Source organism: Pongo pygmaeus, chromosome 18, assembly GCF_028885625.2.
Source record: "Pongo pygmaeus isolate AG05252 chromosome 18, NHGRI_mPonPyg2-v2.0_pri, whole genome shotgun sequence".
NCBI lineage: Eukaryota > Metazoa > Chordata > Mammalia > Primates > Hominidae > Pongo > Pongo pygmaeus.
This window is the reverse complement of record NC_072391.2, coordinates 25,353,130-25,375,182: the sequence shown is the minus strand read 5'-3', so window position 1 is coordinate 25,375,182 and position 22,053 is coordinate 25,353,130. Positions and strand designations below refer to the sequence as shown.

The 22,053-nt window shown below is 41.0% G+C and overlaps 1 protein-coding gene across 4 annotated transcripts in view; it reads left to right on the top strand.

Annotated features, from left to right (window-relative positions):
• The window catches only part of METTL9 (methyltransferase 9, His-X-His N1(pi)-histidine), a 58,093-nt gene that overhangs the window by 5,319 nt on the left and 30,721 nt on the right, over positions 1-22,053 (top strand). For all 4 annotated transcript variants that reach the window (XR_010124234.1, XR_010124235.1, XM_054455618.1 and 1 more), the window contains exons 2-4: positions 7,851-8,041; positions 13,107-13,316; positions 20,231-20,415. Coding sequence is in view for 2 of the 4 variants with exons in the window: in XM_054455618.1 (XP_054311593.1) it covers positions 7,851-8,041; positions 13,107-13,316; positions 20,231-20,415 (586 nt within the window). In the remaining 2 variants the exon portion in view is untranslated. The remainder of the gene's footprint in view (positions 1-7,850; positions 8,042-13,106; positions 13,317-20,230; positions 20,416-22,053) is intronic.

Sequence of the window (22,053 nt, the reverse complement as noted above, 5' to 3'; positions counted from 1 at the left end):
GAAAAGATTCTGTGTTCATAGATCCTGAGCAGTGGAGCTTTTCTGATTGTTTTTGGTAGCCCCGAATGCCTTGGGTCTTTGATTACCCATTTCTTTTGAGAATGGCTGGATGCCCAGACCTGCAGTGTGGTTTTTAGGCATTCCCTTCAACTGTACTTCTCTTCTGACCAGCCCTTGCCTTGGAGAGAAAGGGGAAGGAAATATGAACAGCTACTGGCCTTCTATTGTGTGCCAGGCACTTCAAATATATTATCCCCAGTAGTCTACATAGAACTCTTGGAGGTTGGTGGTATCATCTGCACTTTACAAACAGAAGAGTGAGGCTGAGAGAGAGAAGAGACTTGCTCACCGGCACAGAGTTAATGGATGATAGAGTTGGGCTTTGCACCCAGCTTTGGTTTCAAGGCAACGCATTTTCTACTGCTTTATGATGCCCCTCCTAGTAAACCTTGTGTTGTCTGAGGGGTGGTAAAAATAGGCTTGCCTTCATTTTTTTTTTGAGAAACAAGTTCTTGCTCTGTCACCCAAGTTGGAATGCAGTGGCCTGATCATATCTCACTGCAGCCTCAAACTCCTGGCCTCAGTACATCCTCCTGCCTCAGCCTCCTGAGTAGCTTCTAAATCTTTTGTAGAGGCAGGGTCTTGCCATGTTGTCCAGGCTGGTCTCAAACTCCTGGCCTCAAGCAGTCCTCCTGCCTCAGTCTCCCAAAGTGCTGGGATTACAGGCATGAGCCACTGCTCCTGGCCTAGGCTTGCCTTCTGAATAGGAAACTGCCCTCATTCTAGTGAGGCCTCTGTGTAGACACTGAAGTTAGGTAGCTGTGTGCACAACACTAGTTGAAGATTTTGCAGTTTGTGAATTAGATGAGAATAGGACAGCTGCTTGAAGTTCTGGCCTTTATCTGGTTTGTGCATGCTTTTTTTAAGGCTTAAAGTTGAAAAAAGATTCTTACATGTATTGTCTTTTTTTTCTGACATCAGCCATTCTCTAATTTTCCATCACCAAGTGGGTGTTTAATTGTTCAATCCTGTTCTGACACTAACTACCTGGAGTTAGGGTCACGCTTTACAGAGTTAAGGGCTCAGTCCCACAAGACTGCCCTCACTTCAGAGGCCAGCTGCAAGTCCTGAGTCCCCAGGCTACCAGTGCTTTTGTCCACCTTGAACAAATTTGGGAGTTCCCACAACTCTACCTTCACTCTACCCCATTCTACCCCATAATTTCCTATAATAGAATGACTCATAGAACTTAGGAAAACACTTAGGGGCCGGGCGCGGTGGCTCATGCCTGTAATCCCGGCACTTTGGGAGGCTGAGGCGGATGGATCACGAGGTCAGGAGATCAAGACCATCCTAGCTAACACAGTGAAACGTGGTCTCTACTAAAAATACAAAAAAATTAGCTGGGCGTGGTGGCACGTGCCTGTAATCCCAGCTACTGGGGAGGCTGAGGCAGGAGAATCGCTTGAACCCTGGAGGTGGAGGTTGCAGTGAGCTGAGATGGCGCCACTGCACTCCAGCCTGAGCGACAGAGCGAGACTCCGTCTCAAAATAATAATAATAATAATAATAATAAACTACCTAGGTTTACTGGTTTATTACAAAGGATACAACTGGGGAACGGCCAAGTGGAAGAGGTGCATAGGGTGAGGTGTGGGAGGTGGTGTAGAGTTTCTCTTTCCTCTGATGAGCCACCCAACCATCATATCAATGTATTTATTCAGCAACCTAAAAGCTCCCAGGACCCCATAGTTTAGGGGTGTCATTATGTAGGCATGATTAGACTCAGTCTTCAACTCCTTTCTCATCCTTGGAGATTGGAAGGTGGGGCTGAAAGTTTGAACCTTATACCCACATCCTGGTCCCCATCCTGAAGCTGTCTGGGTCTCCCACCACTATCAGGAGTCATCCTGTTAGCATACAAAACATACTCTTAATCACGCTGAGATTCCCCAAGGGTTTTAGGAACTCTCTATCAGGAACCTGGGACAAAGATCAAATATGTATTTTTTATTATACCACATTATCTAAAATCAGTCAGTTTTTAAAATTACTTTCTGACTCTGCTAGTGTGCTTAAATCCTTTATTTTGGGAATGTTGTATTTTGAATATGTTATATATTACATGTTTGATTAGTTGATAAACTCCAAAAATAATTTCAGAAAAACTTTTAACCATATTCTTTGGTCTGATTAGCAAATATAATTTTATAGGAAAATTGCATTCCTACTTTGAACAAGTGATTCATCAACCAAGGTTATATATAAATGTTAGGAGGAGTTCATGGGCTTAATGAGAATTTGTTGTTTTTTTTTTTTTTTTTGACAGTCTTGCTTTGTTGCCCAGGCTGGAGTGCAGTGGCACAATCTGTGCTCACTACAACCTCCGTCTCTCTGGTTCAAGTGATTCTTTTGCGTTAGCCTCCCAAGTAGCTGGGATTATAGGTGCTTGCCACCACGCCTGGCTAATTTTTGTATTTTTAGTAGAGACGGGGTTTCACCATGTTGGCCAGGCTGGTCTTGAACTCTTGACTTCAAGTGATATGCCCACCTGGGCCTCCAAATTGCTGGGATTACAGGTGTGAGCCACCATAGCTAGCCAGGAAATTTTTAAGACAGTATGACCTAATATTTAATCACTTCGGTTGGCGAATACTGTCAGACATGCATTCCAAACGCCTGGCAGCCACCTGCCTGGCCAATTATTAGTATCTTTGCAGTTGTGTTGCCAGTAGGGAGAATATTGCTATTTACTGTAATTTTTAGATGTTATGTTTAGTTATCACATCCAGTTCTGTACTTGGCATCAGCAGATGACTGAATGGAATCATTCTCATTTGATTAGAGTTTGTCATTTAAAAGATTCCCTTGTTTATTTAGATCGAACAACATTTGAGTGAGCTTTAAAGGCAGATGCTAATAAGACGCTTTTTCAGACATGGTAGGCTCCAGCCAAGGAGTCCAGCCTCACAGTAGAGTGGGCATGTAGTCCTGTCAGTGTGTGAACTTAATGAGCATAGTACTTTGTTCTTGCCTGTGCACCTTTGTCTCTGTAGTCTTTAAGGAGCACACATTTAAAGAACTCACCTGCGGCTGGGCGTGGCGGCTCACGCCTTATAATCCCAGCACTTTGCGAGGCGGAGGCAGGCAGATCACCTGAGGTCAGGAGATCAAGACCAACCTGGCCAACATGGTGAAACCCCATCTCTACTAAAAATACAAAAATTAGCCAGGCGGGGTGGTGGGTGCCTGTAATCCCAGCTGCTTGGGAGGCTGAGGTGAGAGAATTGCTTGAACCCAGCAGGCAGAGGTTGCAGAGAGCCTAGATCGTACCACTGCACTCCATCCTGGGCGACAGAGCAAGACTCTGTCTCAAAAAAAACAAAAACGAAGAACTCACCTGCTTGAAAGTACACAGGAGCCTACAGACAAACCACCCAGTGCTGCGAGCTCAGCGTAGCTTTTTATCTAAGCTGGTTCTTTGGAGAGAGGTGAAACCAGGAGTCCTGCCCATTGGATTAAAGGGGTTCCTGCAGATTTTCTCTCTCCTTGGTATTTCACCTTAAGGGCAAGGTGACTGCTCCTTTAAGGCTCTGAAGCTCGTTGCCAAGATCATAGTCACATTACTTGTTTCCCTTGGTTTCTGATTTTATTTTCACTCTGGAATGTAAGTTCTCTGAGGCCAGCGAGTCCATCTTTTAATTCAGTCAGCTGGAGTCCCTAGACCATAGTTAAGCTGGGATAGTGGGAAACACTACTGGAGAGTCAGTACAGTAACATTTTGTGGGTAAGTCCATGTATGAGTTCTCAAGCAGTGGCAGTTTTGCCTCCCAGGGGACATTTGGCAATGCCTGGGACATTTTGGGCTGTCATTTGGGCTAGTGCCACTGTAACCTGATGGGTAGGCACTAGGAATGCTGCTAAACATCCTACAATGTGCAGGTCAGCCCCTATAACAAAGGATCGTTCAGCTCCAGATGTCAGTAGTGTGAAGGCTAAGAAACCCTGGCTTACAGGACTTTAGTTACTATCTAGACCAGATTATCTTTTCTCTATACACATGTAGTTCAGTTTAATTGGCAGGATAGTCCTGCTTTCTTTTCTTTAGCAGACACACTGGGTAGAGTTAAGTGAAGAGAAGCTTCTTTGAAAGAAACGCTTATAAAACAACACGTACCTGGAGCAGGAGCTTGAAACAGCTAGAGCTGCTTAGGGACCCTATGCTTCCCATTTGTTCAGAAATTGCAAGGTGGTAAATGAAATGTAAAGCACTTGGCTTGGTGCCTGGTGCATGATAGGTGCTCAGTTGGTGTCTTCCTTCATTGCTTGCTTCCTTGCTTGTGGTAATGCAATTTTGTGGTGAGTGGGTAGCTTTAACCGCTGTTTGCAAAATTAGGTTTAAGCAAGGCCTTGCAGGGTTTGAGAAATTGACAGAAACCCCATGGCAGCAGTCTCTGTGGTTATCCTTATGTTTCCTCTAGGACTTTGTTAGAAACTCCAAATTCTGTTTAGGCTGCCTGTTGATGAACATTTATTGTTTGTCTGTATCTGTGCCAGGCACTGAAGCCATTCATTTTCTCTGCCTTTATGAAGCTCTCAGTCTACCTGGGAAGATAGGCACTGAACATGCGATTGTCTACAATTATTCAATTCAGAGATTGTAAATATTACCAAAGGAACAAATGGGATGTATGAAAGGGTATTAGAACAGGGGGCCTAGCCTAGCCTTTCCTAGGTATATTTTCCTTTGAAAAGAAAATATACCTAGGAAATATTTAGGCTGAAGTTGAACGAACCAGGTGAAGAGAGAGTGGGTTAGATGGTGGGAAATGTCGGGGGGCAGAGCAAATACCATGTGAGACAGCCACGGGAAAGGGGCCTTCCAGAAAAAAAAACGAAGGGGTGGAGCAGTGTGATGGAGTGAGGGTCCAGGGGTCATGGGTTGGTAGGGAATGTCATGAGGTGAGGCTGGAGACACAGAATGAACAAAAATCGTTCAGGGCCTTGTAAGCCATATTAAGCATTTTGGATGTTATCCTAAGATTCCTGTTAAGCAGGGTAGTGATGTGATCAGATTTGCATTTAAAATTTGCATTTTAAGAGGTTTGCTAGGTTACTTATGTTTTCAGGCCACTTTTAATTTCTGGAAGATCTGACTGCCACCTGCATATTTAGGGAGGGGTGTGTGTGTGTGTTAAAAAACAGCTTTATTGGGATATAATTCACACACCATGAAATTTATCCTTTTAAAGAGTATAATTCATTGATTTTTAGTATAATCACAGAATTGTGCAGCCATCACCAGTATTAATTTTGGAACATTTCATCACACCAAAAAGAAACCTCATGTCCATTAGCAGCTACTCCACATTGTCCCAGCTCCCCAGCCCCTGGCAGCCACAATCTACTATCTACTTTCTATCTCTGGATTTGCATATTCAAGACATTTCATGTAAGTGGAATTATACAGTATGTGGTCTTTTGTGACTGACTTATTTCACTTAGCATAATGTTGTCAAGGTTCATCCATGCTGGAGCATGGAGCAGTGCTTCATTCCTTTGTATGGCAGAATATGCTATTATTTTATATGAATCTGTTATCACATCTTGCTTATCCACCATTTGATGGACATTTGACTTGTTTTCACTTTCTGACAATGCTGCTGTGAAATTGACATTTGTGTCATGCAAATGGTCAGAAAGGACATACGTTTCACCTTTCTTTTTAAAGAGAAGAGCTTTGCTCTATTTTTGTTCTGTAGCACGTTCTGTTCAATAAGCAGTTTCTTTCCTGAAAGACCTGTGTGACAATAAAGGTTCAACCACACGTGTTAATGTTGATGAATTGAGAAAAATGCTATTAAAAACTTGAGTTTTCCTCTTGGTGCTTGAAAGCACTATTTGAAGCTAATGGTGCCAGTTCCTGCTTGGTTCTGGAAGTCAGAATCTATTGTTGTTCTAGTCTATTTACAAGTGAATGCCAAGGAATTCTTAGCTCCTCTGTTTCACTTGAATGACTTCTGATCCACATTAATAGAATGTACCTGATTGCCTGTTATCAAGGTGATGGTTTTCATCTTGATTAGCCATTTCAGAGAATAAAAAATAAATAAAAGTCAGAGTGGCCTCCATATTACAGAGTTCAGAACGTGCACCAGGAGGTCATGAGTATAATAAAAAACGGTTTATGACCTGCACTGGAGCATAACTTCAGGCACAATAAGTATTAAGAATTAGAAAATCATTAAGCAAGAACATTTTCAGACCAAGGGAAAAAAATGTAGGCAGTGAATGTAAAAAGCTTCATAGCTTGTCATATAGAGTAGGAAAAATAAAAATAGTTTTATATATAAAGTCCAAGCAGTTTTGATAACTGTGATGAAATGGCAAATTAGCACAAATCAGTCCACTACTGGAAAGGCTTGGTTTACCCAATTTAGGGAACAGAGTTTGTAAAATGATTAATCTCTGAAATTTAATGTGCCTGTTTGTTTGTGTTGATTTGTAACTAGTTCCTTTTAACGTTAGCATCAGGAATGTTACTTAAGATTTCACTGAACATTTAGTAAGCTTAGGATGACTGTAAAGCTGGTCCATCAATTGTGCAAGCACTTATGGGACGTCTACCGCTGATAAAACGTCATGTTTGTCAGGGGGAAGCAAATTACTCTTGGCCAATTGACTGGGAAAAATTTGTGTTTCATGGCAGATAATGGGTTAATAATAACTGATATACTTTTAGTTTCATCACTGTACTTAACGGGCTTATTCTTATTTATCAGGCTATGTTAGAGGAATCTCATTGCTATTATTATTGTAGGATTCTCACTATGTGCTTTGTATTATGTTGAGGACTTGCCTACATTATCTTGTTTAATCCTCATCGTACCCTACCAGGATAGATAGACCCCAGTGACGTCTCTAGTCTGCAAATGAATGGAGGCTCAGAGATTAAGTGATTTGTCTGAGCTCACATAGGAAGGGCAGAGCCGGGACTTGATTGTGAGGCTGACGCTAAAGCTGACGTACAGTCTGCTTCCCCACCTCTCTGGTATGCCAACTCATTTATTATGAAAGATTAAATTTCATCTACAGGTGAAGCTCTTTGAATTTTGTTCTAGAATGTGGATTCTGGGTAGAGCCGATTCCTGGAAATCTGGTTCTTAGCATATTACTACTTGGTCTTCTCATTGATTGCAGTATGACCTTAAGTAACTTCTTAATCTTTCTTGAGCACATGTTGCCTCTGTGAGAATGTCATATGACCTATTTGTAAAGCATACTTCAGGATTTCTAAAGTTCTCTTTTACATAGCCCACAAGAAGAAAGGCAACTTAATCTGGTCACTGGAGTGTTAAATTCTATTTGGGTTTGTTTGGTGATTTGGAGTTAAGGCATTGGGTTATGTGACTGTTTTCTTGTCTAAAAACAAGGATACTGATAGCTGTTTGCCTTCTGATGTTGAATCTCAGTGAAAGAGAGGCCAGCAGAGCTTTCTAAATCTCGGGTACAGTGACTGAAGCACTGGGCTGGGAGTCCGAGTGCCTGAACTGTGGTCTGGTTCTGCTGCTTACTAAGCTGAATGACCCAAAAGCCTCTCCACCCTTCCCTCACCCACTCTACCTACCTTGAGGGCTGTAAGAGAATTAAATGAGAAGTCATGGTCTGAAGAAGTACTTTATATTTTATAGGTTATGTGAGTATACGAAATGATTATTCTCAGAGTATCATGAGATGGTAATATTTGGAAATCTTAGATTTGATTTAGTCTTCTGGTTTTTTGTTTTTGGATTTCTTAGGTGACACTTCAGTTGTGTGTTTTAATTTTTGTTCTTCTTTTTTTTTTTTAGTGGTATGTGTGCAACAGAGAGAAATTATGCGAATCACTCCAGGCTGTCTTTGTTCAGAGTTACCTTGATCAAGGAACACAGATCTTCTTAAACAACAGCATTGAGAAATCGGGCTGGCTATTTATCCAATTATATCATTCTTTTGTGTCGTCTGTTTTTAGCCTGTTTATGTCTAGAACATCTATCAATGGGTAAGTGAATCTTGGACATTTATTTTTTTCTTTATCCTTAGGTTTACAAAAGGAAAAACACAAAAAGAAAAGTTATCTTGTTCAGCATGTTGACTACCTGAGCTACAATATTTCTACTAGTCAGAACCTTGGCAGTTGGTCCAGCGTTCTAGCTTTCTGTGGTTCTACCCTTTAAATTCACCATAACATGACCCCCTCATTAGTATGTGTATTCATAGCGGGAGTTACTTAGGGTAGTGCTTCTTGGCTTTGATGTACATAGGAATCACCTGGGGGTCTTGTTAAAATGCAGTTTATGAGTTAGTACGTCAGGGGCTAGGCCTGAGAGTCTGCTTTTTTTTTTTTTTTTTTTTTAAGACAGTCCTGCTCTGTTTCCCAGACTGGAGTGCAGTGGCGTGATCTGGGCTCACTGCAGCCTCCATCTCCCGGGTTTAAGCAATTCTCATGCCTCAGCCTCCCAAGTAGCTGGGATTACAGGTGTGCACCACCACGCCTGGCTAATTTTTGTATTTTTAGTAGAGACGAGGTTTCTATGTTGGCCAGGCTGGTCTCTAACTGACCTCAAGTGATCCGTCCACCTTTGCCTCCCAAAGTGCTGGGATTATGGGTGGGAGGCACTGCGCCTGGAGAGTCTGCATTTTTAACAAGCTCTTAGACGATGCCAGTGATGCTGAATGCTGCTGGTTCTGGACCACAAAGTAGCAAGACTCCTGGAACCAAGCCCTGAAGCTGAGGGCTTTACGCCCTTAGGCTGAAAAGTAAAACCTTTGCCTTAAACATACTTCACAGTGGCAAATTTTTTTTGGGAGATCTAATTAGTCAGCCCAACAGTGGATGATGGCTTGAGTGAAGAGTCCTGCATCTGTTCTTAAATAATGTCTAGGTTCACCAGAATTTTATAAACTTACTGTGGAAATCTCTGTCCCCAGAGTGGTTCCCTCATATAAATCCATAGAAAAAGGTTTAGGAGTTTTTTTTTTTTTTTTTCTTCAATCCTTTCTTGGCCATATTTTCAAGCATTCCTAAGGACCTAGACTCTAAAATGCCAAAGAGAAAAGCAACAGGCTCAATAGTTAAAAAATCTCATTGGACCACTCAAACCACTGGTTGGGCCCACTTTTCTTTTCCCTTGAGGTTTGGAGCCAGTTTCTACTGACTGTCTGGATCCCCAGTGTATCATCGGGTCCTTAAATATGTCTTCAGGGACCGCAAGCCATTTCTCAAGATTTCTCAGTTGATTTTCTTCATTGTTTATGTGAAATTGCCATACGTTTGCTTTGGCAAACAGTTGTTATTTTCATATGGGTGGTTGAGTTGATACAACTTGGTCTGACATTTTGTTCCTTAAATTGGTTATATTGAATTTCTGTTCTATACCATTTATTCTGCCTTTGGAATTCAGATGAGTCACTGTAGCAGAGATTCTTATCCTTTCTGGGGTCCTGTAGCTCTTTGAAAGTGATAAAAGGTAGGAATCCTCTCTTCAAAAAGTGCTTACATTCAATATTTTGTGTATGATTTTGGGGGTTTCAAACTTTTATTTCTCCTTTCCTGTACCCATAAGACCCTGGTTAAAATTCCGTGCTCTAGAATTTCACAGTTTGATCAAAGAGGCAATGCAGTTAATAAACCCCTTTTGGCTTCCCTTACTTAAAACTCTTCTGCTTTTTCCTTCGATACCCACCCTGCTTTCAGTCCTTCTTGCCTTGTGTCCCATTCTCAGCTAAAAACTAAATTTTAGGGCCCATCAGTACTTTCCAGTCATGGCAGTGGGAGATTAAGTAATAATCTTACTACAGGTGGCCATCTCTCACAGAAATCATTACTGTGGTACTGTCTTGTATTACCTTAAGATACTTATCAAACTTCCTTTATTTTGGGAAGGAGAAGGCCAAGTAAGGAAAGACTTAATAGATGTTCCAGAGTTTATTTTATAAGGAAGAGGCACATCTCTCCATAGACTCTTAAGTCTAGAGAGAACTTAGATTGTGACCAGAGATCCTGGCATGGTTATTAAACACTAAAGTTAAACCCAAATTAGAAGGTCATATCTCTTCATGGTTTAAAGTGTTTATGGGAAACTTTGTATTGGGCTTGGTATTTTAGGTGAGACTGTTTTTCATTGTGCGAGACTGCCCCCCACACTGCAGGAAGTCTAACTTTTCTGGCCTTGCCCACTAAATGTCAGTAGTACTGCCAGGTCCTTGTGATTACTGGAAACTCTCCTGTCTACTCCCATTGCCCCCTAGAGGGCAAAATCAATCCTGGTTGATAAACACTGGGCTTGATGGATTTTGATTTATTTTTTGACAGTGTTAATCTTTTTGTAGAGCCCCTGTTGCTAATGTTCTTTCAAAATAGGACAATGCTTCCCCTCTCTGTCTAGTGCCTTCTTTCTTTCTTTTTTGGAGACAGGGTCTCACTCTGTTGCCTAGGCTGGAGTGCAGTGTCACAGTCATGGCTCACTGCAGCCTTGACCTCCTCAGGCTCAGGCAATCCTCCTGCCTCAGTCTCCCAGGTAGTTAGGACTAGAGGCTCATGCCACCGTGCCTGGCTAATTTTTGTATTTTTTGTAGAGACAGGGTTTCACCGTGTTGCCCAGGCTGGTCTCAAACTCCTGGGTTCAAGAGATCCTCCCGCCTTGGCCTCCCAAAATGCTGGGATTACAGACGTGAGCCACCATGCCCAGCCTCTAGTGCCTATAAATGTAGACCATTCAGATGAACTTGTGAGCTCTGAGCTCAGGTGACCTCTTGTTCTAGAATTTTATGATTATCATGTCAAGATTCCTCACATCCCAAGGAGATGGCTTGGGAAGTATGCTCTGGGAAAATTTAAGCAAAATAACTATTTTGTGACTTACTTTTGGTCCTGTGGCAAGTCAGCATCAGTATTTGAAATTTGCCTCCCCTCAGCCATGCTGCCAGTAGTCTCTTTCTGCTGTGACTGGTTTCTGTGTCTTCTAAATTGTGTTAAATTTTGTACAGCTGCTTCAGCAAGTTCAGATTTGCTTATTTTCTTACTGTAATGTATGAACAATTGAGGATTAAAACAACTTGTCTTTTATGAGACGTGATTTTCTTTGGTAAGCAGTTGTAGTCGGTAGCATCACGTTTAGTGGTCTCTGAGGTCTTTCTCCAACTTTTTAGCATTTCTGTGGGGCAGAAGATTTACTGTAAACTTGGTTAAACTCTCCTATGGCCTTAATGGGAAAAGGAAGGGGGACTTTGTTACATGAACTCCATTATTTGTATTTTTTCCTAAAACTGGTCTTACCTTGGGCACCATGTTACATGCATCTTTCCAGTCACTGTATAGCAGCAAACATTCTGTACCTTATGATTGTTTCCAGAGAGCAGCAGTACAGAACAGGTTTCCCTGCCACTTCCTAGACCAGTGGTCCCCAAACTGTTTTCTAGGGTCTGAGGAGGAGGTGCCTCAGGAACTGCTTCAGGCTGCAGAGAAAGGCCTAGAAGTGGGCTGGCTACAGCTCCTGGGCTCCCAACCTCATTCGAACAGCAGCAGCTCTCTTAGGATCTTATGTTGTCTGTGAGTTCCACTTCATTTAAAGAAAGGGTTCTGCTGCTAAAAGGAGGGTTGAGAATCCCTGTCCTAGATAAACTAGAATTTCAGAGCTAGAAAACAAGTCCTAAATAGGGATTGCGTTTTATTTCCCAGGGTGATGCTACCATGAGACTTGGTTGGACCTATAGTTGCTTTTCTGAGGGTTCTCTTTGATCTCCATTTAAACTCCCCTCAGTCTCTTTTTTTCAAAGGCATCACTATGGTTTTGAGTGTTTTCTAGGACCTTTAGAAATAATAGGACCCAGACAGTTGTAACCACATAAACTGACATAAGTACGAATCTACTTTAATGCATATTAACCGACATCACAAGGACTACTCTTTTCCCTCTTTTCTCTAGTGTCTCTTAAAAATCTATTATACTAAAGCTCTTTTTTCCTGATCCATGGTTTAGTTCCATATTTGAAATCACTTTTTTTTCCTATTTGGTTTCTCTGCTACTGTGGTCTGGCTGTGTTAGCTTGTCATCTTTTTCAACTGATAAACATGTTTTCTGTTACTCCTTCCACTTTTCCTTCCTATTTTGACTTAAGTTCTTCACATTCATCTCTTACTTATTTCTTCTTCCTTCCCCTGTCATCCTTTCCACTTTCCACCTTTTATTTCCCTCCTCCCACCTTTTATTTCCCTCCTCCCATGCTTTTTTGGGGCATTATTTGCAACTCCAAAGACAAATGGTATCTGGAGGCATTTTCTTATTTTATTAACTTTGTCTTCTAATCATAGAAATGATATAAAAGATAATACTTTGCTGGGCACGGTGGCTCATGCCTGTAATCCCAGCACTTTGGAGGCAGAGGCGGGTAGATCACGAGGTCAGGAGATCGAGACCATCCTGGCTAACATGATGAAACCCCATTTCTACTAAAAATACAAAAAATTAGCCGGGCGTGGTGGCGGGCGCCTGTAGTCCCAGCTACTCGAGAGGCTGAGGCAGGAGAATGGCATGAACCTGGGAGGCGGAGCTTGCAGTGAGCGGAGATAGTGCCACTGCACTCCAGTCTGGGCGACAGCAGAGTGAGACTCTGTCTCAAAAAAAAAAAAGAAAAAAAAAAATTAGGCCAGGTGCAGTGGCCCATGCCTGTAATCCCAGCACTTTGGGAGGCCGAGGTGGGTGGATCACCTGAGGTCAGGAGTTCGAGACCAGCCTGGCCGACATGGTGAAACCCTGTCTCCATTAAAAATACAAAAAATAAGCCGGGTGTGGTGGTGCATGCCTGTAATCCCAGCTACTCGGGAGGCTGGGACAGGGGAATCGCTTGAACCTAGGAGGCGAAGGTTGCAGTGAGCCGAGATCATGCCACTGTACTCCAGCCTGCGCGACAGAGTGAGACCTTGTCTAAAAACAAAAAAAAAAATCTTAACCAAGTAACAAGTGATTATGGTTGTTGGTGCTGAGTCACTATATTCACTTTGTGTGTGTATGGTGAGGGGTGCTTAATTTGCATAGACACTTCCATTTTTGTCCTTTTTTTTTCAGGTTGCTAGGAAGAGGCTCAATGTTTGTGTTTTCACCAGATCAGTTTCAGAGACTGCTTAAAATTAATCCAGACTGGAAAACCCACAGACTTCTTGATTTAGGTGCTGGAGATGGAGAAGTCACAAAAATCATGAGCCCTCATTTTGAAGAAATCTATGCCACTGAGCTTTCTGAAACTATGATATGGCAGCTTCAGAAAAAGAAATACAGGTATAATTTTCTTGGTTTTAGATGCATTTCTTCTTGAAAGTATATTATTTAAAGGATATGAATCAAAAATGATCTTCCATGATTAGAAATTTAAAAAATCATCTCATACATAATTAACTGGAAATGTAGAGAAATAATCTTCTGGTAGCAGTATTTTTCTGGAGCAGAGGGGTTGGCACTATAGGGAAGAAAAGGACTAGCGAGAGACAACTTGGAAAAGGCAGATCAGAAGAAGGGACTTCTTCCCTAATCAGAATCTGGCATTCTCAAAAAAATTTTTTTTAAGTAGTGGTAAAATACACATAGGGTAGAATTTACTGTTGTAACTATTTTTAAATGTACAGTTCAGTGGTATTAAGTACATTTACATTGTTGCACAATCATCACCACTATTCGTCTCCAGAACTTTTTTGTCTTCCAAAACGGAAACTCTGTACCCAATAAACAATAACTCCCCATTTTTCCCTCCTCTTAACCCTTGACAACCACCATTCTACTTTGTCTATGAATTTGACTATTCTGGGTACTTCATATAAGAGGAATTATACACATTAGCTCCTTGTGACTGGCTTATTGCATGTAGCATAATGTCTTCAAGGTTTACTCATGTTGTACCATGGGCCAAAATTTTCTTTTCTTTTCTTTTCTTTTTTTTTTGAGACGGAGTCTTGCTCTGTTACCCAGACTGGAGTGCAGTGGCACGATCTCGGCTCACTACAACCTCTACCTCTCAGGTTCAAGCAATTCTCCTGCCTCAGCCTCCCAAGTAGCTGGGATTACAGGCATATGCCACCATGCCTGGCTAATTTTTTTGTAGTTTTAGTGGCGATAGGGTTTCACTATTTGGCCAGGCTGGTCTTGAACTCCTGACCTCAAGTAATCCAGAGTGCTGGGATTACAGGTGTGAGCCACTGCGCCCGGCTCAAAATTTTCTTTAAGGATGAATAATAATTTGCTGTATGCATGTACCACATTTTGTTTACCCATTTATCTGTCAGTGGATACTTGGGTTGTTTCTACCATTTGGCTGTTGTGAATAATGCTGCTATGAACATGGGTGTACAGATACCTACTTGAGCCCCTATTTTTACTTCTTTTGGGTATAGACCCAGAAGTGGAGTTGCTTGATCACATGGCTAAGTCTGGGTTTAATTTTTTGAGGAATTGCAATACTTTTCCATTGCTGCCGCACCATTTTACATTCCCACCAGCAATGTAATACAAGGGTTCCAGTTTCTCCACTCCTTGACAATACTTGCTATTTTCTGTTTTGTTTTGCTTTTAATATATAGTTGTCAGTGTTAATCTTGGTTTTAAGGTCATCTGGAGTTTGAAAGACTAGGAAGAAGGGCCTTTTTTTTTTTTCTGGAGATGAAGTTTCACTTGCCCAAGCTGGAGTGCAGTGGCGTGATCTCAGCTCACTGAAACCTCCACCTCCTGGATTCAAGCAATTCTACTGCCTCAGCCTCCTGAGTAGCTGTGACTACAGGCACATGCCACTATGCCCAGCTAATTTTTTTTTGTGTGTGTGTTTTTAGTAGAGACAGGGTTTCACTATGTTAGCCAGGCTGGTCTCAAACTGCTGACCTCGTGATCTGCCTGCCTTGGCCTCCCAAAGAGTTGGGATTACAGGCGTGAGCCACTGCACCCGGCTGGAAGAAGGGTATTCTTATTTCAGTATGATGTATTGATTGGGAGATTTCTATATATTGGCTCAGTGCAGAATCAGGGAGGTAGAGCTGGAGTCAGCCTCTTTCTCTGTGATATTTTTGGAAGTCTGGTTAGCCTTAGAAAGAAAGGAGAAGGAATTATGTAATCACTCACTTTCCTATCCACATGTTTCTACTTTTACAGATTAATCCTAGAGATAGAGCATCAGTGTAGCTTTTGGAGCAGGACCGGTTTAAGCATTTGCAAAACATGGAAATTTTTAGCCTGGAGAAGGGAAGATTTCTGTGAACAGATACTCTGTGGGATTTTTATATGGAAGAAAAGGAATAGGTATAGTATCTGGTATAACCAGGCACAGCTATGCCTTAGAAGTTGAGTTACAGCTTAGGGAGATCGACCTTCCTAGCTTGCACTGTTTAAGTCCTTATCACTGTCAGTGTTTAAATTGCTGTTAGGATTGTTATAGGAAGAGACATAAGGAAGATGTGAGTTTGAACTGAGTGATTGGAAAGCCCCTTAGCTTTAGCAGTCTGTCTCAGATAAGGTTCTGGTGGGTCTGCATGCTAATAATTGACATGTTTTCCTTCAGTTAGAAATTAATTAGGCATTTCAAAACTTGGAATCCTTTGACCTTTGTTATAACAGTGGCTTAAGTCAGGCTGAATTCCTAATCTGATTCCACCTCCCCCCACTTAAAAAAATCCATGCTTTGAAGTGGTTCGAAGAGGAAGGTGTTAAACCCATCTTCAGATGATTGACCGCCCCAGCCTTCTTTTGCTTTGATGCTAAGTGCCTAAATGGGAATTTTCAGTGAAGCTTCAGATGTTTGAATTAGTAATATATCTGGAGTGTACATGGTATGTAAAGATATCTACCACATGAAAAATACTTGGTTTAATTTTTTCCCTAATATACAGCATATAAGCCAAAAATCTGCAGTTTGACCTGCATAGGAAATTCATACTGATTGGCATTCCTTTCATAATATTAGTATGAAGTGAAAACATTTTCACAAAAGTGGTAAATTTTGTGACTATTGGTGCAGTTTGAGGTTTTAATGAGGAAGTAGTATCTTTATTTCCTAAGTTTAGAGGTCCCCCAATCCAAGATGGCAAGGCAGACTTTCAGCTTAATTTTACATTTTTTTCTTCCTTTTGAGATTAGAGCTATTTTCTATTTCTCTTCAATATCTGGGCCATGAAAAACAGGCTTTTTATTAATTAATATATATATTTTTAGAGACAGGTCTCTCTCTGTCACCTGGGCTAGAGCACGTGGTGTGATTATAGCTCACTGTAGCCTTGAACTTCCAGGCTCAAGTGATCCTCTCACCTCAGCCTCCTCAGTAGCTGGGACTACAGGTGCCTGCCACCATATCTGGCTAATTTGAGAGAGAGGGTGTGTGTGTGTGTGTTTTTGTGTGTTGTGTGTGTAGAGACAGGAGTTTCATTATGTTGACCAGGCCAGTCTTGAACTCCTGGCCTCAAACAGTCCTCCTCCCTTGGCCTCCCAGAGTGCTGAGATTACAGGCATGAGCAAAACACACCTTTTTAAATAAAGGTTCTGTAATTTTTTTTTTTTTGAGACGAAGTCTCGCTCCATCACCCAGGCTGGAGTGCAGTGGCACAATCTCAGCTCACTGCAACCTCTGCCTCCTGGGTTCAAGTGATTTGCCTGCCTCAGCCTCCAAAGTAGCTGGGATTACAGGTGCATGCTGCCACACCCAGCTAAATTTTTTGTATTTTAGCAGAGATAAGGTTTCACCGTGTTGCCCAGGCTGGTCTCGAACTCCTGAGCTCAGGCAATCCGCCCACCTTGGCCTCCCAAAGTGCTGGGATTACAGGCATGAGCCACTGTGCCCAGCCAAAGTTGCTGCATTTTAAAAATAGGTCAATAAACAGAAAATGGCCAAGTTTTTCCTTTGTATTCCCAAGTTGTCGTTTATGCCAGAAAACCCAATTGTAAAACTAAAGGATGTGGTTTTGATTTTTACAGCAAGACAGTAAATTTTCTTTATACTGTTAGTGTTTCAGTTTTTATTTAGGATTTATCAAAATACTGATTGCTTATTTCCTAAGTTTAGAGCTTTCCCAACCCGAGATGGCAAGGCATTTTTTCTTTTTTTTTTGGGAGACGGAATCTCGCCCTGTTGCCCAGGCTGGAGTGCAGTGGCGCCATCTCGGCTTACTGTGCAACCTCTACCTCCTGGGTTCAAGCAATTCTCCTGCCTCAACCTCCCGAGTAGCTGGGACTACAGGCGCACGCTGCCACGCCCAGCTAAGTTTTTGTATTTTAGTAGAGATGGGGTTTCACTGTGTTGCCCAGCTGGTCTTGAACTCCTGAGCTCAGGCAATCTGCCTGCTTTGGCCTCCCAAAGTGCTAGGATTATAGGTGTGAGCCACCGTGCCTGGCCTTTTTTTTTTTTTTTTTTTTGAGACAGGATCTTGCTTTGTCGTCCAGGCTGGAGTGCGGTGACACAATCATAGCTCACTGTAACCTCAAACTCTTGTGTTCAAGCTATCCTCCTGCCTCAGCTGCCCAAGTAGCTTAGGTAGGACTACAGGCGTGTGCCACCATCCTTGGCTATTTTTAATTTTTTATAGAGATGGGGTCTTGTTGTGTTGCCCCAGCTGGTCTCAAACTCCTAGGCTCAAGCGATCCTCCCAAAGTGCTGGAATTACAGATGTTAGCTACCGCACCTGACTGCTTTATCATTCTCTAAGGAGAAATATATTTTACATCCTTCTGGAAGTATTAACTCATTTTCTTGAAAATAATAATCCCGTGAATAGATACCCTCATTCTAGGTTTAGAAATACTGTTTTAGAAAAAGGAAAATTCTGACAACTTGTTAGGATTCCTGGGCTAATACGCCGTTTTAGTGGGGCTAAGCAATTTGTCTTCATCAGTGGAAATGAGTGAGTTTACAAATAAAAATCACAAAACATAAGTAAGAATGCACTTGAGCTTCTATAGGTATAGATTTAACTGTCTTAGTGTTAGTCACCGTTTTCTGTTATGAGCATATATTTCTCTTCCAAAATTACCAACACAGAGGCTACCTATCTGAAACTCATTCTGAGGTAGATTTAGTGAGGTTATTCTAAATTAGAACATGCTGATGATGTTTGGCTTCTGCTTCATTGCAGATAGACATCAGATTTTTTTGTTGTTTTGTTTTTAAAAATCAAATATATAATTTGTGTTTTACAATTTGTGTCTTTAAATTGGCTGCTTAGTTAAGGCAGCCAATATATAGTTGTATATATGTATTAATATATATACAAATATTAATATATATACAAATAGTCCTTTATTCATTTCCATTTTTTAGAATGGGAATTGATGACATTTTTGTTCTGAAAGTAGTCTTCTTAGTAATGTTTGGAAACTCTTGGAATGAGTTAAATTGAATTTCCAAAATTACTATCACAGTTGACTTAGTACAACAAAGTGATTTTAAAGCCTGAATGCCATACTTATTTCAGACAGTATTTAGTGCAATGAAACACCTGCACCAGTAAGGAATCTGACTAGTCCCTGGAAGTTTATTAGGCTGCTATTTGGAAGAGGCTTTAGTTTGATAAAAATATAGATTGAAAAGAAAATGCAGCTAAGTGCTTTGTGTTTTTAAAATTTTGCTATTCAGAAATGCTATAAATATCATTATGCTAATGAGGTTTTCAAAACAACCCTTATTATACTTTTAGAATTTTCTGAGCTATCTTACTGTATTTGCTCAACATTACTAAAGACTTGTTTACCAAAGATCCTTTTTTTATATTTCCTTTTTTACCTGTCTCTATCATAACATGTCTCACCTACCACATTCTGATTGGTATAACCAAGCAGGAGTAAGTAATTTGTAAAATTGCCTAATTGTGTGGCTAACAAAGACTCTTGATATAAAAACTCCCCCTTTCTAGAGATAACAACATTGTAGAGGACTGAAAATGTTCTCTGTGTTCTGTGTACGTGTGTATGAAAGTGAGAGATAGAGGGTCGAGAGTGGTTTTTTTTAAACCATGCTCTTAGTGTTAATAGGATGTCCTGGGCTTTATCTTTTCTGTGTAGTTTTTGTTTTGTTTTGTTTTGAGATGGAGTCTGGCTCTGTCCTCAGGCTGGAGTGCAGTGATGTGATCTCAGCTCACTGCAGCCTCCGCCTCCCTGATTCAAGCGATTCTCCTACCTCAGCCTCCCGGGTAGCTGGGATTACAGGCACGCGCCACCACACCCAGCTAATTTTTGTATTTTTAGTAGAGACAGTGTTTCACCATGTTGGCCTGGATGGTCTCAATCTCCTGACCTCATGATCCACCTGCCTTGGCCTCCCAAAGTGCTAGGATTACAGGCGTGAGCCACCGTGTCCGGTCCTTTTCTGTATAGTTATTCAGATATGAAGATTCTCAAGTATGAAATATGTCTTTCCTGGGAACGGAAATGTGCTCAAAGGTCATAAGTTATCAATGGAAATTATTTTATACCACTCCCAGCCATTTTTAAGAATAGAAGGGATCCTAGGAATAGAAAACATTAATTATATGATGCATTTTTTGATTAAGTTCCAATGAATGGTAAAAAGCTGGACTCTTGTTCATTAACTGATATTCAAAAGAATTTGATATTTTAGTTTCATAACTTTGTCAGGTTACATCTTCATACTTACTAAACATGATTAGTTCTTGTAAAGGAAACTTCGTGTGTGTTGAGATTTGGAAATAGGTGAAATACTAAATTTAAAGAAGTATGGGCCAGGCGTGGTAGCTCACGCCTGTAATCCCAGCACTTTGGGAGGCCGAGGCATTCGGATCGCTTGAGGTTAGGAGTTCAAGATCAGCTTAGCTAACGTGGTGAAACCTCGTCTCTACCAAAAATACAAAAATTAGCCGGGCATCGTGGCAACTGCCCGTAATCTCAGCTACTGGGGAGGCGGAGGCAGGAGAATCGCTTGAACCCGGGAGGCGGAGGTTGCAGTGAGCCGAGATTGCTCCACTGTACTCCAGCCTGGGCAACAGAGTGAGGCTTTGTCTCAAAAAAAAAAAAAAAAAAATTCAAAAAAAAAAAAAATATGGTTGTTATTTTTCTCTTCCTTGGCCATGTCATTATTGCAAACATAAATTATAACAGAAGATTTTGAACTTAATTTAGAAGACAAAGCTAAAGCCTTTATTGTCATCTCAGTTATTTTTAAAGATATCTTTAGAGGGACTTTATGTTAATACAGTTATTTCTGATTTTTCTAGAGTCCTTGGTATAAATGAATGGCAGAATACAGGGTTCCAGTATGATGTCATCAGCTGCCTGAACTTGCTGGACCGCTGTGATCAGCCCCTGACTTTGTTAAAAGATATCAGAAGTGTCTTGGAGCCAACTAGAGGCAGGGTCATCCTTGCCCTGGTCCTCCCCTTTCATCCCTATGTGGAAAACGGTAAGTGTGGTCAGTCAGGCTAGCTCTTACTGAGGATAGCGGTTTATTGGTATTTGTGATTTTGTGCTGTGTACAATTAAACATTGTCTAGTATTTCTTATAATAGCCTGCAATTTAAAGTAATCCAGTTAATCCATGTAAAACACCATCTTGGTTAATGTTCACCTTAAGGTGGACTTTATAGAGATCTAGCATTCCCCTTGCAGTGGTAATAATTAATATTTAGCGGGGTCTGACTGCTTGAGATTGAAAGCCAAAAATGCATCTGTATCTCTGGTTTTAAGTGGAGCTTGAACCATTTATTTATTAGCTTTACAACTAAATCGAGCAATAAACAGTGCCTTTAAATCTGGTCATATATACTTGCTGAATGTCATGGCTGTTTTGTTTTCCGTTTTGCATCTCTCGTGCCAGACTCTAAAAATGATAAATGCTCTTATCTGTTTTTTTTCTCTTTTGAAGACCATGTGTGTTGCAGCATGTATCATTTCTTTCTGTAACATTTGATTTTTTGATTGCATGGTCTTGCTCTTCAGCAATATTGAATGAAGAATGTGTTAGAAGAAATGGGTTGATTTCATATCACTTCATAGTTACTGTGACTTCTGGCCATTCTGACTTAATGCCACATTAATTTATAGTTTTAGTTTATGTGGTTTGCATTTTAGGTCATCTTGAAAGTTACAATTTTAAGTCTCCTGCATTTTCATAAGTTAATGTACATTAATATAAAATTATTTATTTTGTGAATAATACAAGTTACTATTTAAAAATCCTTAGTGTTTCTTTTTTTTTTTTTTTTGAGACAGAGCCTTGCTCTGTCGCCCAGGCTGGAGTGCAGTGGCGCTATCTCGGCTCACTGCAACCTCTACCTCGTGGGTTCAGGCAATTCTCCGGCCTCAGCCTCCTGAGTCCCAAGTAACTGGGACTACAGGCACATGCCACTATGCCTGGCTAATTTTTTTATTTTCAGTAGAGGTGGGGTTTCGCCATGTTGACCAGGCTGGTCTCTAACTCCTGATCTCAGGTGATCCTCCCGTCTCTGCCTCCCAAAATGTTGAGATTATAGGTGTGAGCCACCATCCCTGGCTGAAAAATCTTTAGATTTTCTATTTTACTGCCTCGATTGACCTTGACTTCAGAAACTCTTAAGAGCTCACAGACATTTTGAAGAAATCTATTAGGATTTTGCAAATGTCATCATTATCAAATATGAAAATCTATGTCTTAAGGAATAATGCCCGTTTCATATAACCATTGGATTCTGTGTGGATTTGTGGTGTCACAAATTAATTTAATTTCTTGTCTGTTATTTTTTCTCCCCAGATCTTAGTGCCTTCAGATTTAATGCTTGTCTAAATATTTACCAAATGGTTTCAGATTTGTGTTGATAATAGGGAAAATGGGGAATTCTTTCGATATAAAAGGGTGTGGAAAAGAGCAGAGAGAACATATCTCCCCTTTCCCATCTTAGATCTCCATTTTAATGTTCCTGTTGTCGAGTGGTTTGTCATGGTAAAGAAAAAATGCTTTTAAATGTGAGTGTGCATATATCATCTATATGTTGCAAAATGTCCTCCTTCATGATTCAGCAACCTGATCTTAACTTCAGTGCTACTCCTTCCTGTGTAATTAAGC